The sequence below is a fragment of the Chiloscyllium plagiosum genome, unplaced genomic scaffold (genome assembly GCF_037043375.1).
Source record: "Chiloscyllium plagiosum isolate Xiang-an unplaced genomic scaffold, Cpla_swu_hap1 HiC_scaffold_12, whole genome shotgun sequence".
In the NCBI taxonomy this organism is placed as follows: Eukaryota; Metazoa; Chordata; class Chondrichthyes; order Orectolobiformes; family Hemiscylliidae; genus Chiloscyllium; species Chiloscyllium plagiosum.
In genome coordinates, this window is record NW_028270150.1 from 20,975,478 (window position 1) to 20,991,623 (window position 16,146).

At 42.2% G+C, this 16,146-nt stretch overlaps 1 protein-coding gene across 1 annotated transcript in view; it reads right to left on the minus strand.

Annotated features, from left to right (window-relative positions):
- LOC122555580 (uncharacterized) overlaps window positions 1-16,146 on the minus strand; it is a 132,622-nt gene that overhangs the window by 69,301 nt on the left and 47,175 nt on the right. Inside the window, exons 10-11 of the mRNA XM_087992481.1 lie at window positions 13,596-13,802; window positions 4,505-4,617 (exon numbers count right to left, since the gene is read on the minus strand). Of these exons, the coding sequence (XP_087848607.1) occupies window positions 4,505-4,617; window positions 13,596-13,802 (320 nt within the window). The remainder of the gene's footprint in view (window positions 1-4,504; window positions 4,618-13,595; window positions 13,803-16,146) is intronic.

The window sequence follows — 16,146 nt, forward strand, 5'->3', positions numbered from 1 at the left end:
CCACCACCAAGGATATATTTCCCTCCCCTCCCCTATCAGCATTCCGTAAAGACCACTCCCTCCGTGACTCCCTCGTCAGATCCACACCCCCCACCAACCCAACCTCCACTCCCGACACCTTCCCCTGCAACCACAGGAGGTGCAAGACTTGCGCCCACACCTCCCCCCTCACCTCCCTCTAAGGCCCCAAAGGAAACTTCCATATCCGCCACAGATTCACCTGCACCTCCACACACATCATCTATTGCATCCTCTGCACCCGATGTGGCCTCCTCTATATTGGGGAGACAGGCCGGCTACTTGCGGAGCGTTTCAGAGAACACCTCTGGGACATCCGGACCAACCAACCCAACCACCCTGTAGCTCAACATTTCAATTCCCCCTCCCACTCCACCAAGGATATGCAGGTCTTTGGACTCCTCCATCGTCAGACCACAACAAAACAACGGTTGGAGGAAGAACGCCTCATCTTCCGCCTAGGAACCCTCCAACCACAAGGGATGAACTCGGATTTCACCAGTTTCCTCATTTCCCCTCCCCCCACCCTGTCTCAGTCAAATCCATCGAATTCAGCACCGCCTTCCTAACCTGCAATCTTCTTCCCGACCTCTCCGCCCCCACCCCAGTCTGACCTATCACCCTCACCTTGACCTCTTTCCACCTATCACATTTCTGACGCCCCTCCCCCTAGTCCCTCCTCCCTACCTTTTATCTTAGCCTGCTGGACCAACTTTCCCCATTCCTGAAGAAGGGCTTATGCCCGAAACGTCGATTCTCCTGTTCCCTGGATGCTGCCTGACCTGCTGCGCTTTTCCAGCAACACATTTCCAGTGGGACAAATTAGACAGCTCTACTAAAGAGTCAGCACAGGCACATTCAGTAGAATGATAAGGAGCTGAGGAAAGCCTTTACTGTCAGAGGAGTTTGGTACAGGAATTGTGAAGTCTTGCGTCAAAGATATAGCAGCTCAGTTAGACTGCATCTGGAGGACTGAGTGCAATTTTGATCTCTTCACTTCAGAAAAGATTGAGCTGTGATGTCCTAAAGATGCTTTCCTTATCTCAGGAAAGAAATGATTACAAGAGAGAAAGTGCAACAAAGAGACAACAGATTTGTTCCTCAGATGGAGGGACTGTTCGACCGAAGAAAGGTTGGCAAACTGGGCCTGTATTCTCAAGAGTTTTTAAAAATGAGAGATGATATCATTGATACCTACAAAATATTTAAAGAGATAGACAGGGTATCTGCAGGTGAGATATTTCACAGGTGGAGAGTCCAGAAACAGGGGTCACAATTTCAAATTGAAAAGCATGCCATTTCGGACCAGATGAGAAAACCTTTCACTAATAGGGTTGTGTACCTTTAGAATTCTCCAACTCAGAGGGCTCTGGAAGTTTAGTTTCTCAGTATGTTTAAAGTAGAGACTGATAGATTGCTGATTACCAATGACATAAAGGGTTATGAGGATAGTGTGGGTAAAAGCCATTAACTTGTTTGATCTGACATGATCACATTGGATGGTGGATCGGACTCAACAGGCTGCATGCCCTTAGATGGTTAGATGGGCTTCAGATTGGTTTCACAGGTCAGCGCAACATCAAGAGCTGAAGGGCCTTTACTGTGCTGTAATGTTCCATATTCGATGTTCTCTTCTTCCAATGACTGTTGGTGGAATTTAAATTCAGTCAACTATCTGGAATATTAAGCTAGGCTCACCACATTGGCTACCATCATTTTTAAAATAAAATTCCATCTGATTCAAAAATGTCCTTTAGAAAAGGAAATCTGCTGTTTTTTGCCTGATCCAGCCTACACATGGTTTGAGACCCGGAGCAATGTGGTTGACTCTTCTACCATCACCTGAAAAGCTACTCGGTTCAAGGGTAATCAGTGATGATAACAAATGTTAGGCTTGTATTGATTCCCACATTCCCACATCCCATAAAAGAATAAAATTAAAATCCACCTGAGTGAGTAGACAGGCTCCAGGTTTAATGTCCCAGCTAAAAGATGGCACCTCTGACAGGGCAGCATTCCCACTGCAATGGCAGTACTGACCTTCATTTTTGTGCTCAAATCTCTGTCATGGAGATTGAATCCATCACCTGATGAATCACTATTATCTGTTATACACTATTGCACAAAGTTAAGCCTCAATCCATCAAGCCTAACTTTCTGATTCTTTGCTCATAATGTTGGTTCCTGCTTCTGGAATCATCATAGCACTATTCTTTCCTAGCATAGCCCAGAAATTATTCTTCCCCTGCAAAATCTCCTCCCCTAATGGTGGTCAAATGTGAACTACTCAATGGAAAACAGGCAAGTAAAATTAGCTTCACAACACTTGGCTAGAAGATTATCAATTCAAGTCCCAATTAAAGACCTAAACTCAAAATACTTCAGGCAGTACTGAGAAAGTCCCGTACTATTGGAGGTGTTGAAATTTGAATGAGACATTAACTCAGTTTTCAATCAGCCTCTGATATGAACCTAAATGATCCAATGGCACTAATTTGAAGAACAGAGAACTTATTCCTGGTGTCCTAGTCCTCCACCAGCATTAATAAAACAGTTAAAATATTGCAGTTTATGGAGTCCTTCAAGACCCGAATTGTCTGCTGTATTTCCTATGACTCTGCACCCATGACTCCACTTTGAAAACATCCAATTGACTGTAAACCATCGAGGGACATCCTGATGTCATGAAAAGCTCTACAGAAATAAATCCATTTCCTTTTTATTTGCAGTAAGAAATGCTAATGAGATCAATACACCTTTATTTGGATTAAATCATACCACACCAATGCCAGATAATGACCACCTTCATAATGAAAGAATCTATAGCATCTCCCTTTCATCTTAAATGGTATTACAATTTCTGAATCAATACCTAGAGATTGCCACTGACCAGAAATTGAACTGAATCAGCCATATTAATAAAATGGTTACCAAAGGAAGCCACAGGATGACTATTCTGCAGTGAGTAACTAATCTTCTGACTTCCCAAGTCAGGAATGTGATTTGATTGGATTGGATTGGATCTTTGATTGTCACATGTACCGAGATACAGTGAAAAGTTTTGTTTTGTGTCCTATGCAGGATTGACAACATGAAAGAGCTCAATACCATCCAGCACAAACTAGCTCATTTGATCTGTGCCTCTTCAAGCACTCTTTAAAATATTCACACCCTCCAGCAATGCATAGTCAGTGCAGTTTGTATTGTACACAAGATACACAGCAGCAACTCATCAAGGCTGCTTCAACAGCATCTCCCAAATCTGCAATCTCGACCACCGAGAGGAACCAGGGCAGCAGACATATAGGGACACCAACACCTGCAAGCTACCCTCCAAGTCACACACCATCATGTCTTGGAACTTTATTGTCATTTCTTCTCTGTCATCGGAGATTCCAGATCACCCTCGCTAATGCACTGAGGGTGCACCTATGCCCCAAGGGGCACCTTCTCAAAGGAAATTCGGAATGGCAGCCTGACCAGTGATACATCCATGTAAGAATAAAGAAGGAAGAAAAGGCATGTGTGTAAATATGGGACATGGAACAGTGTCAGTGACTTTTTAAAAATTCATTCACCGGATTAGGATGTCACAGGCCAGCATTTACTGCCTGTCCCAGAGGGCAGTTAAGACTTAAACACATTGTTATGGGTCTGGAGTCACAGACTAAACAAGGATGGTAGCTTACTTACTGGATGGCTGTTTTTAATAAACAGCAATGATAGCCTGGTCATCATTTGCCATTCTAATTACTTACCTAGCATTCTAAATTTGTGATTCGGACTCACGGACCAGTTACCTGTATTATTCTTTTATTCATTCACAAGATGAGGGAGTCATAGGTTAGGCCAGTATTTATTGCTCATAGGGCAGTTTTTAGAGTCAATCACATTGTTATGAGTCTGGAGTCACATGTAGGCCAGACTGGATCAAGATGACAGATTTCCTTCCCCAATGTACATTCACGAACAGGATGGGTTTTTCCCCAATCGTCAAAGATTTCATCGTCATTATTACACACTTAATTCCATATTTTCATTCTATTGGATTCAATTTCCACCATCTGCCGTGGTGGGATCTAAACCTGAGTGCCCAGAACATTAACTCAGTCTCTGGATTAACAGTCCAGCGATAATACCACTATGCTATCACCTTTCCATTCATTATGCTTCAGAGTTCTGCAACCTGTCTCCATTGAAATAATATGCTGCTTTTCTAGCATACCTGTTAAATTATAAGTTAATACTTTCCTCTGGTCTACTCTATCTACCAACTCACTTAACCAGCGAGCTGTTCCTGTGCGTGGGAATTACTCTCTGCACAGGGTAACACTCAGCCAAAGCAAAAGAGAAAAGGAAAATTAAACTGAAGAAAAGAATGTTTTTAAAATTTATTTCCATCTCCAAATTGAGTTTCTTGGACAAAAATCACAATTATATATTCCTACTGAGCATTCAGGAATATATGTTCAGTGGTTTTACATACCCAACTACTGGCATTTCTTAATAGGTCGAAGTAATCCCAACCACTGTAGTTTGTGTCCAACTCAAATTCGTTTATCTTCAGTTTTACCCATCCAAGGTAGTAGTCAATTCCAACTGTAAAACAGAAAGATTAAATCTCAAACAAAAACTGAAAATACTGTGTTAAAGTTTCATATATTATCAACATTATGATCTGAAGAAGAGGTAAATGGGTTTTTGCTTTTCAGTTCTGTAAAAGTGACTTATTTTTAAGAATCAGAAATTCTTTCTTCAAACAGGCCAAACAGCATTTCCAAAAAATCATGTGAGTTAAGTTAAATGACCAGATAAGTTGTCCTGTAATCTAAATAACCTCTTACATCCAGATGGAGAGGCCAGCAGGCAGGCGCCAGGAGCCAGAGGCTGGAGGCCGGAGGCCAGAGGCCATAGGGCAGAAGCAAGATCAGTTCAGAAGAAGTGATTCATAGGATCATAGAATCATACAGCACAGAAACAAGCCCTTCAGTGCAACCAGCCTAATCGAACATAATCCCAAACTAACCTAGTTCTACCTGTCTGCTCCTGGCCCATATCCCTCCAAACCTTTCCTATTTGTGTACTGATCCAAATATCTTCAGATGTGCTGATTTGCAGTTTCAAAGTGTTCAAAGTCGCTGGAAAAGCCCTGATTGTTTTCTTAGAATTCAGTGACAAAAGGCAGTGAGTTAGCTTTTGTCTGTGTATAGGCAAAAGTGAGGACTGAAGGTGCTGGAAATCAGAGTCAAGATTAGAGTGATGCTGGAAAAGCACCACAGGTCAGGCAGCATCCGAGGAGCAGGAACATAGATATTTCGGGCGGGACCCTTTCGTCAGGAATGAGGCTGGAAAACTCGGGGGTGGAGAGATAAATGGGAGGGGGGAGGTGCTGGGGAGAAGGTAGCTAAGAGTGCAATAGGTGGATGGAGGTGGAGATGAAGGTGATAGATCAGAGAGGAGGATGGAGCGGATCGGTGGGAAGGAAGATTGGCAGGTAGGACAGGTCATGAGGATGATGCTAAGCTGGCAGGTTGGAACCGGGGTAAGGTTGGGGGAGGGAAAATGAGGAAACTGGTGAAGTCCACATTGATGCCGTGGGGTTGAAGTGTTTTGAGGCGGAAGATGAGGCGTTCTTCCTCCAGGCATCGGGTGGTGAGGGAGTGGCAGTGGAGGAGGCCCAGGATCTGCATATCCTCGGTAGAGTGGGAGGGGGAGTTGAAATGTTCGGCCATGGGGCGGTGGGGTTGATTGGTGCGGGTGTGTCCTATCAGCCACCTTCATCAGTTTCCTGATGAAGGGCTTTTGCCCGAAATGTCGATTTTCCTGCTCCTCGGATGCTGCCTGACCTACTGTGCTTTTCCACCACCACTCTAATCTTGACTTCTGTCTATGTATCTCAAGGACGGTTGGAGAGACTCTAACAAATGTGCAAAATACCACAGAAGGAAACTGACTGACCTCAGCAGTCCAGTAAGAAATTAAAGACTGAAGATAGACATGATGCTTCATTGGGTTTGAGTGCTGCGATGGATATTGCTGAGAAAAATGGTTGAATACTCCTTTTTGCTGGTTATGATATGATCTTTCCAAATTGTTTTAGCTTTTATTTTTCTCTTTCTTCTGTGTAATCAAGCTATGTTGCTTTGTTAAAATTAGATTGGCAAGGGGGATCTAAGATGGCGGCGATCTGAGAAGATCACACTGCAGAGCTTCGCATCGCAGCAGGAGCAAGACGGTCCTCTAACCCACCCAATCCAGGTCATCAGGATTTCTTGGGGCGTTAGAAAGATTGTGGAGCCCCAAGAAGCATTTAAAAATTGACTTACCTGTATTTTCAGCTGTCCAGAAATGCCTAAAAAGGGAGGAGGAGCATCCGAGGTCAGGTCTGCAGCTCAGCCTGCAGCAGCCTCAGAGCTGATTACTCTCCAGGATCTGGTGAACCAGCTCTCAAAATTTTGCGAGATGCTGGGGAAACAGATTGAAGAGAAGCTGGTTCCAGTCTCTCTCATGCTGCAGAAGCATGAGCAGCAGCTGGGAGACCTGGAGAAGAGGACGGATGAGGTGGAGCACAGGGTCACAGTGGTGGAAGCTGATGCCAGTTCATTCAAGGATGAGATCCAAGCCCTGAAGACGCAGGTTCGTAATTTGCGTGACCAAGTGGATGATCTTGAAAACAGGGGCAGGAGAAAAAACATTCGGATCATCAGTCTGCCTGAGGGTAAGGAAGGTGAGCGGCCTGTGGAATTTGTTGAAGATTGGCTTCCGAAATTCCTTGACTTGGAGACTGGCATGAGAGGATTGAAGATAGAGAGGGCTCACTGGGTTGCAGCACGGAGGTCGGGTCTGGGTCAACACCCTTGTCCTTTCCTGGTGCGGTTCCATCATTCCCAGATGAGGAGTGAGTCATGGAGGCTTCCAGACTCCAGGGGAAGGATCCAAAGGGCCTAATTTACGAGGGGTCTAAGATCCTATTTTTTCAGACTTTTCAGCGGCAGTGATCCAGAAATGAAAATTGTATGATGGTGTCAAGAGAAGACTGAAGGAGCTTGGGATTCAGTACTCCCTGAGATATCCGGCAGTGCTTCAGATCACCTTAGATGGATCCATGCATCTCTTTGACACATCGGAGAAGGCAAGAGACTTTGTGGCCAAACTAACCTAATTTAAACAATTATAGTATGTATAAATATTGTTGCTTGGGTATGCATTTATCATTCTGTAAAAGAAATGGAGGAAATCCAATTGGAGCTTTGTTTTTCTCCTTTTTTTGCCTCTATTGATAATAATTTGGTTCAAACTATGTCTGGCGGTGGTTAAGATGTACATTTTAAATTTCTAAGTTAGGACATACCAAAGGATGGGTGAGGCAGCTTCAGAGTGAAAAGGCGCCTGGTCCTGATGAATTCTATAAGGAATTTATGAGTATACTGTCAGGCCCGATGCTGAATATGTTTAATGATTCATACAGTCATGATTGTCTCTCACCATCTTTGAGAGAGGCCAATATTTCACTTATCCTTAAAAAAGGGAAGGATCCGGAAGTCTGTGTTTCATACAGGCCCATCTCACTCTTAAATGTGGACTTTAAGATCCTCTCGAAGGCTCTCGCATTAAGACTGGAGAGTGTGTTACCCTCTATTATTAAAGAGGATCCGACGAGCTTCATAAAGGGTTGCAGATCCTCCAATAATGTTAGGAGGCTGTTTAACGTAATTCAAGCATGCCAACAGCAGTCAATACAGGGATTGGTGATTTATTTAGATGCAGAGAAGGCATTTGACCAAGTTGAGTGGCTGTACCTTTTCTATACTCTAGACCGGCTTGGTCTGGGCGAAGTTTTCATAAGATGGGTAAAGATTCTCTACAGTGTACCTCTCGCGGCGGTCATTACCAACAGGCCACGATCAAGCAATTTTAATATTTCTAGGGGCAGCCATTACTTTTTACGTTAGTGATTGAACCGTTGGCAGAGGCCATTCATGGGGATCTCAATACATCAGCTCCAGAAGTGGGGTCAAAATTACATAAGATCTCGCTGTATGCAGATGATGTTCTAATTTTCTTGACAAATCCAGCAGTTTCAGTGCCTTGCCTGATACAATGCATTCACGCATTTGGCGCTTTTTCAGGGTATAAGATTAATTTTGCTAAATCAGAGGCTATGCCTATGGGTGGTCTTACGAAAGAGTTGGCTCTTGAGAGTAACTATAGATTCCCATTTAGGTGGTCACAAGGGGGGTTTTGTGTATTTGGGCACATTCATTACTCCAGTTCTAGATTGGCTGTTCAAAGCCAATTTTACTCAATTATTTGAAAAACAAGATCTCCAAAGATGGGAGGCACTTCCAGTCTCATGGTTGGGTCGGATAGCGCTTATTAAGATGAATATTCTCCCTTGTTTGCTATATCCTATACGGATGCTTCCCCTGATTTTCAATAAGCAAACACTCAGAAGACTGAACGGTTGGTTCAGCTCCTTTATCTGGCACCGTAAACGGCCCCTCATTAAATTAGCCAAGCTGCAGTTGCCTCACAGATTGGGGGGAGTAGACCTTCCGGACATTAAAAATTACCAATTAAGCTCGCTTTTGACCTACGTGAGTGATTGGGTTTGTGGGGACCCTCTTTCAATATGGCTAGATATTGAAGCCTCCCAGGCAAGGTGCCCCCTTACCAGTTTTCTGTTTTTGGACAAGATGAGGACAGTTAGGGAATATTGCCATAACCCAATAGTCATCAATACTGTTAAAACATGGAGGGCAATTTGGCAGAGGGAAGGTAATATTGGCAAAACATCTTTGTTTACACCTTTAATGGGTATGCTAGGTTTTCAACCGGGTAGATAGATTCAGGATTTAAACGTTGGGCAGCTTGGGGTATGTCTTGCATGGGTGATTTATTTGAGGGAGATGTAATGATGTCCTTCGATCAATTAACACTCTCTGTCAGTACTTTATATCACCAACTGGGGGGTGCCAACCTCAGATGAGTCTGATCGACTCTGCAAGATGTGGGAAAGAGAGCTGGGTGTTGAAGTTTCTTCAGAGGCATGGGAGGATATTTGGGAGAATGCAAGGAAGATATCAATTTGCAATAGGACCCATGCTTTACAGTTGAAGATTCTCCACAGGGTCCACTTAGCCCCAGACCGTTTGTCAAAATTTAAACCAGGGGTATCTTCAGCATGTCCCAAGTGCAAAGTGTGCCCGGGCTGTCTTACCCATTGTCTTTGATCTTGTGACAGGCTTCAAACATATTGGAGCGCTGTGGTGGGTGCAATGGAGAGGATTTTAGATGTAGGGGTGGAGAAGGACCCTATTTCGCTCCTTTTGGGCCTACCCATTGTATTTCCTGCAGACGCGCATAAGAAAAAACTTTTCAATATTCTTACGTTCTGTGCAAGGAAGAATATCTTGCTAGGTTGGATATCCGAAAAACCTCCAGGCCTGTCGGGTTGGCGGAAGATCGTTATGGAGCATATTCCCCTGGATTTTCTCGCAAATATGGTACACCACAAAACTGAGAATTTTTACAAGACATGGCAACCCTTTTTGAAATACCTGGACACAGATTTATCTGCCACACTAACAAGGGCTTTTATATAGCTGTAACGAGTATGTTTCATGAGACCAATATCCAGGGAGGAGGAACTGTGAATGTATGAGTGTTTTGTTTGGCTGGGCTGAGTTATTAATATTTATTTGTTTGTTGTTAGGTATTTATTTAGTTAGTTAAATAGCTAGTTTAGAGTTTTTTTTTAATTTTATACTTCTCCATATATGTTTATACATTCGCATAAGGGGTGGGTTGGGGAATTTTTTTTATTATTTGAGTTTAGTTTTGTACTATTTTTGTACTGTTTTGAATTGCATTCTTTTGTATTTGTTGTAATATTTAAAAATCTATTTTTTCTTAATAAAAGAAAATTATTTTAAAAATTAGATTGGCAACTTTTTGTGAAAATGTTCAGCAACTGACCATCATGGAACCAAATTGCAAAAATAAAATTTGTGATCTGCCAAGTCAGACCTCACTCAGGAAACTGAATTGTCAAGTGGTACCATCAGCTGAGAGAATGAAAATCTCGTCTGAAAGCATCAGCAGTGAGAGAAAAACACAGTTAATGTTACAGGTCCATGTCCTTTCATTAGAGTTGGCAAAGGTAGAAAGGTAGTATGTTTTAATCAAGTAGAAGACTGAAGGGTGGGATAGGTCTGACAGAGGGTGAAAAACAGGAGAAAATAAACAGTAAGGCCAAAGGAAACAGCAATGGGTCAAGCAAAGTGACTAAATGATGTGACTAAAAGAGGTGTGAATGGCAGAATGATGTAAAGATGCCATCTGAAATTGAAAAGAAACAAAAATTAAAGCCCAACCTACCAAATGAAAAGGAACAAAATGGAGGAAATACATTATGGTTTGGAATTGATGAACTCAATATTGAGTCCACAAGAGTATAAATTATCAGCTCTATTTTTCTTTCCTATTGAGGTTAAAGGTTTGGAAAGGAGATATCATAACAATTTTATGTTCCATCAAATAGTGCAGTTTCAACACGATGCAAGATAAATAGACCTAAAACATTTGAGTAAAAATAAACTTTGGTGAATGACAACATCCGTTCAGAAGCTCGTTCACATGGATCGGGTTCATTGGATTATGGAGGCTGAGTTACAATCAAAGAATATGCAGAAGAAAGCCATTCATTGTACGTCTACAGATTGATTGAAATTTCCATTCCTGATCTCTGTCAAGTGACTAATACGAGAAAGCTTGCCCACCATGTAAATAGATTCAAATTTAGCTTTGATGCTCTGACTCTTGAATGAATATCAACGCTCACTGTCAAAGCTCACTTATGATGTTCACTTGGTCAATTATCACAGCTCAAACAGGACCGTAAGATAAACTCACTGACCATATACTCACAATATGGAGCTGTGCTTGAAGGGAGCAGAGGTTAGAGAGATAACACTATATCCACACAAAGGATTCAACATTGATATTCTAACACAAGCTCCTTGTAAGTATGTTTCCTCGCTGATGTTGCAGGAGTGATAAATTTCTTACTGTCTAAGCTTAATATCTTTCCAGCAATTGGGACCTGTATACACTGCACTACGGCAAGTCACCATTATTTATCCAATGCCTCCCTGCCTCAGAACATATACCAACAAAAGTGACAAGAGGTGAAACAATGAGGAAATGCAATTTGCTCAAACTTTCATTAAAATTCACATCGTCCCTTCATTGATTCTGGGCCAAAGTTCATGAATTCTCTAATATAACAACATTACGACAAGGGACATAAATTCATGGAACAGGGATGGTTGGTGGTTGGTGGTTGGTATTGATAGTAGATAGCATGCCTCACATAGAAGGGAACTCGGAATCCAGAAAAGGGATATCCTGCAGCCATGATTTGCTGCGGGTGGACTAGATTCGTACAGAGTTGGGCTTCCACATTACGGTGAGGTTCACCCTCTGGAGTTGTCAGCAACATCAGAGCTCTGGGATGAGCGCTGCCGGTGCTGTAACCAGTCTCAAGCTGAAAAAAGACCTATTGGAATCTCAGATCTAGGTAAGTGTTTGAAAGGGAGAGTTTAGCCACATCAGGATGGGAAGGACAGGGTGCAGGTGCAATTAAAAGTCCAGATGGGGAGGATGAAGGTGGATTACTATCTTCTGGTGAATGCTCACATTGTGAAAAGGGCACCCTCAAAAACTTTCCTTCCCAAAGTTTGAAAAACATTTTTTTGTAAATACAGGGCTGCCAGCTTACACCTATGCCAACCATATTATGGCATTGACAATGTAATGTTAGGGTCAATTGTGCTTTAAACAAGTTCAATTGATGCTTAATTCTTTATTTACTTATGGAGGGGAGGCTGCCAATTTTGGTAACCCCCACCCTACATTATGGAGCTGGGTTTGGGTGAGAACGGGAAAATGATGGGCTGGGCACCAACTCTATTTTAACTATCTCCTCTGCAAAATAGGCATCTGGCAGCGGTATGTAATATTCATTCAATTTCTAGGACATCAATCTTTCAGGACAGGATGTCCAACCAAAGTTGTACACGGTTAGGGCGGCACGGTGGCACAGTGGTTAGCACTGCTGCCTCACAGCGCCAGAGACCTGGGTTCAATTCCCACCTCAGGTGACTGACTGTGTGGAGTTTGCATGTTCTCCCCGTGTCTGCGTGGGTTTCCTCCGGGTGCTCCGGTTTCCTTCCACAGTCCAAAGATATGCAGGTAAGGTGAATTGGCCATGCTAAATTGCCCGTAGTGTTAGGTAAGGGGTAAATGTAGGGGTATGGATGTATTGCGCTTCGACGGGTCGGTGTGGACTTGTTGGGCCAAAGGGCCTGTTTCCACACTGTAATCTAATCTAATCTAAAAAGTCTAAAGGAACGAAAGAACAGCAGGGATAATCTGACTTTTCTAACATTGCTCAAGGCCAGAGGGAATATTTTTAAAAGTCATTATGTGGAAAATTTCAACAATATCCCTGGAATTTTGTAATCTTCCTTGTTAAGCAGAGAAAAATCAGAGTAATTAAAATTAATGGCTTCACCAATAGTTATGAAATAAATTCTTTCTGAGCTTGTGGAGACCATAAACCAATACAACTGTTGATAAATAGGATTGGATGTGATGTCTTGGGTTCTTATTCATAGTACCACTTGGCTCAGAGCTAGATAACAATAATTTCAACTCATGTTTGACTATATTTATTTTGGTAAACAAAAATATGTGATGGAAGCAGGCACATTAGCAACATTTAAGGCATATCTTGATAGACACGAATGGACGCAAATAGAGAGATAAAAGAAACTGTGCATGGGCAATAAGTAATAGGTTTAAATAAGGATTAGGAATCTGCGCAGGCTTGGTGGGCCAAAGAGTTGTTCCTCTGCTGAATTGAATTAAATTGAATTGAATTGAGTAAAACAATGATGTACTCTCCACTGTGCATTGGAGTTTACACCTTGCACTCTTAACCTTTGCAGTTAACAACTTTTTTCCCAAACTTGTACTTGTCAACTTCAGAGGAAATACAGCTGTAAAATGAAACACTTTCCCATGAAAAATATTTAACATCAGGCAAGCAAATTCAGGTATATATCCGGATAGATACAGAGTAACTCTCACTCTAATCTAATCAATGTACCTCAACTCCAACCTGAGAGCTACATTCAGTGACAATGTTTGCACTGACCACAGCAGCCTCTGTGAGTGGATGCCAATTAAATGCCAGACTGGAGGCAGCATTGTGCTGTAAACCTGTGCTTGCTCAGATGTAAAGCAATCTAAAAAAACTGAAAGAAAAATTCTACATACTGTAAGAAAAAGCTTATCTCACAGCAGATTTTACAATCAGTTTAGGCAGAATTCATATCGAGAATCAACAAGTGAAAGGATCACCCTGGAACTTTAGGAATCCTATTTTTAACCATCTGCATCTTAACATTGTGCTTGCAAATCAGGAAAGCATTTCCAATAAAAGAATAAAGTATGATGTTGAACATGAACACAGGCCCTTTGTTTTATTTTCTTTTGCATTTGACACGCACCTTGACTCTGAAATCGGACACATTTGCTGAAGCTCCCATTTGCACAACACAGTTCTAGTTCCAATCCCTGGCAGTGAGAGTTCAATTCACAGTCCTCGGGCACTAGTTCTTGCTCTGTTTCTCCACTGTAGATCTGGAACATGCTGATAGGGAAGTGATTTATACAATTCCCCGAGTTCACTGAGAAAATACTGGCATTCTGTAGGGCTGTCGAAGAAATGGAAAAATGCATGTTACATACCTGAGCAAAAATAAATGCTTGCCTTGGAATATTGGTTTTCTTGAAGCACTTCCAAAATTTAGGAGCAGAAACAGGTGTATTTTTTATTGCTAGAGATTGTGCGATAGAATACCAGAGTCAGAAACATTCCACCATGAAATTGATGGGCTGAATGGCTTCCTCGTTAAGACTCTAAGCCAATGTTTAGGAATAGCTTCAATAGGCGTTTGAAGGAAGTGGAAATAAAGAATTTATTTCTTCTTGGAAAATTACTTATCGGATTTGGATTCTGGTGCATTGTTCATTAATATTATAAGGGACTGGATGGGAAAAATAGACTATTTTTGTCATGTCATTTCTTTATATTTAGGTGCATAGAGATTTTATCTCTTGCTCATCTCCCCTCAGTTATATCACTGAATCAAGTATATTTGGGTTGCAAGTAACCCACTATTACATATACATGCATTAGGACTCCAAATTTCACAATATATCACCTTGAAATAGTGTAAAGTCTGTTTACTAAGGTTCACCAAAGTACATAGGCCAAGAGTTAATACCCTCTCATATAATTTTACAGCACAGGTTCAACATCACATTTGCATTGGTTCGTAATGGAAGTTAATATAGAACATAGAACATCACAGGCTCTTCGACTCTCGATGTTGCGCTGACCTGTGAAACCAAACTGAAGCCCATCTAACCTGCACAAACCCATTATTCTCCATATGTTTATCCAATGACCATTTAAACACCCTTAAAGTTGGCAAGTCTACCACTGTTGCAGGCAGGGCATTCCACGCCCTTACTAATCTCTGAATAAAGAACTTATCTCTGACATCTGTCCTATATCTATCACCCCTCAATTTAAAGCTATGTCCCTTCATGCTAGCCATCACCATCCAAGGAAAAAGGCTCTCACTGTCCACCCTATCTAATCCTGTGGGTCATCTTGTATGTGTCTATTAAGTCACCTCTCAACCTTCTCCTCTCTAATGAAAACAGCCTCAATTCCCTCAGCCTTTCCTCATAAGATCTTCCCTCTGTACCAGGCAACATCCCGGTAAATCTCCTCTACACCCTTTCCAATGTTTCCACATCCTTCTAATAGTTCAGAGACCAGCACTGTACACAATACTCCAAGTGCGGCTGCATCAGAGATTTGTACAGCTGCAACATGACGTCATGGATCCGAAACTCAATCCTTCTACAAATAAAAGCTAACCCATTGTATGCCTTCTTAACAACCCTATCAACCTGGGTAAGCAACTCTCAGGGATCGATGTACATGGAGACTGAGATCTCTCTGCTCATCTACACTACCAAGAATCTTACCATGAGTCCAGTACTCTTTATTCATGTTACTCGTTCCAAAGTGAAACACTTCACACTTTTCTGCATTAAATTCCATTTGGCACCTCTCAGCCCAGATCTCTAGTTTGCCATGGTCTCTCTGTAACCTACAACATGAGTACAGTGAAAAGTTTACAAGTTGTCACTTATGGCGCCATCTGAGGTACAAAGACACCTGGGTACAGATTCTTGAGTATCTACTGACAATTATCTTAAATTTCTATCCTCTGTTGTTGTGGTTCTGTTCGCCGAGCTGGGTATTTGTGTTGCAGACGTTTCGTCCCCTGTCTAGGTGACATCCTCAGTGCTTGAGAGCCTCCTGTGAAGCGCTTCTGTGATGTTTCCTCTGGCATTTATAGTGGTTTGAATCTGCCGCTTCCGGTTGTCAGTGGCCGGTATATTGGGTCCAGGTCGATGTGCTTGTTGATTGAATCAGTGGATGAGTGCCATGCCTCTAGGAATTCCCTGGCTGTTCTATGTTTGGCTTGTCCTATAATACTAGTGTTGTCCCAGTCAAACTCATGTTGCTTGTCATTTGCATGTGTGGCTACTAAGGATAGCTGGTCGTGTCGTTTCGTGGCTAGTTGGTGTTCATGGATGTGGATCGTTAGCTGTCTTCCTGTTTGTCCTATGCAAAGTTTTGTGCAATCTGCACATGGATTGTAGAATGAGGACATGCCACAACCCAAAGGACTAGCCACTTTACCATACATCAAGAACATTTCTGAACTAACAGCCAGACTACTACAACCATTAAGACTCATAACAGCACGCAAACCAACAGCCACTCTCAGACAACAACTCACCAGGACGAAGGATCCGATACCCAGCATGAGCAAAACCAACGTAGTATACAAAATCCCATGCAAGGACTGCACAAAACATTGCATAGGACAAACAGGAAGACAGCTAACGATCCACATCCATGAACACCAACTAGCCACGAAACGACATGACCAGCTATCCTTAGTAGCCACA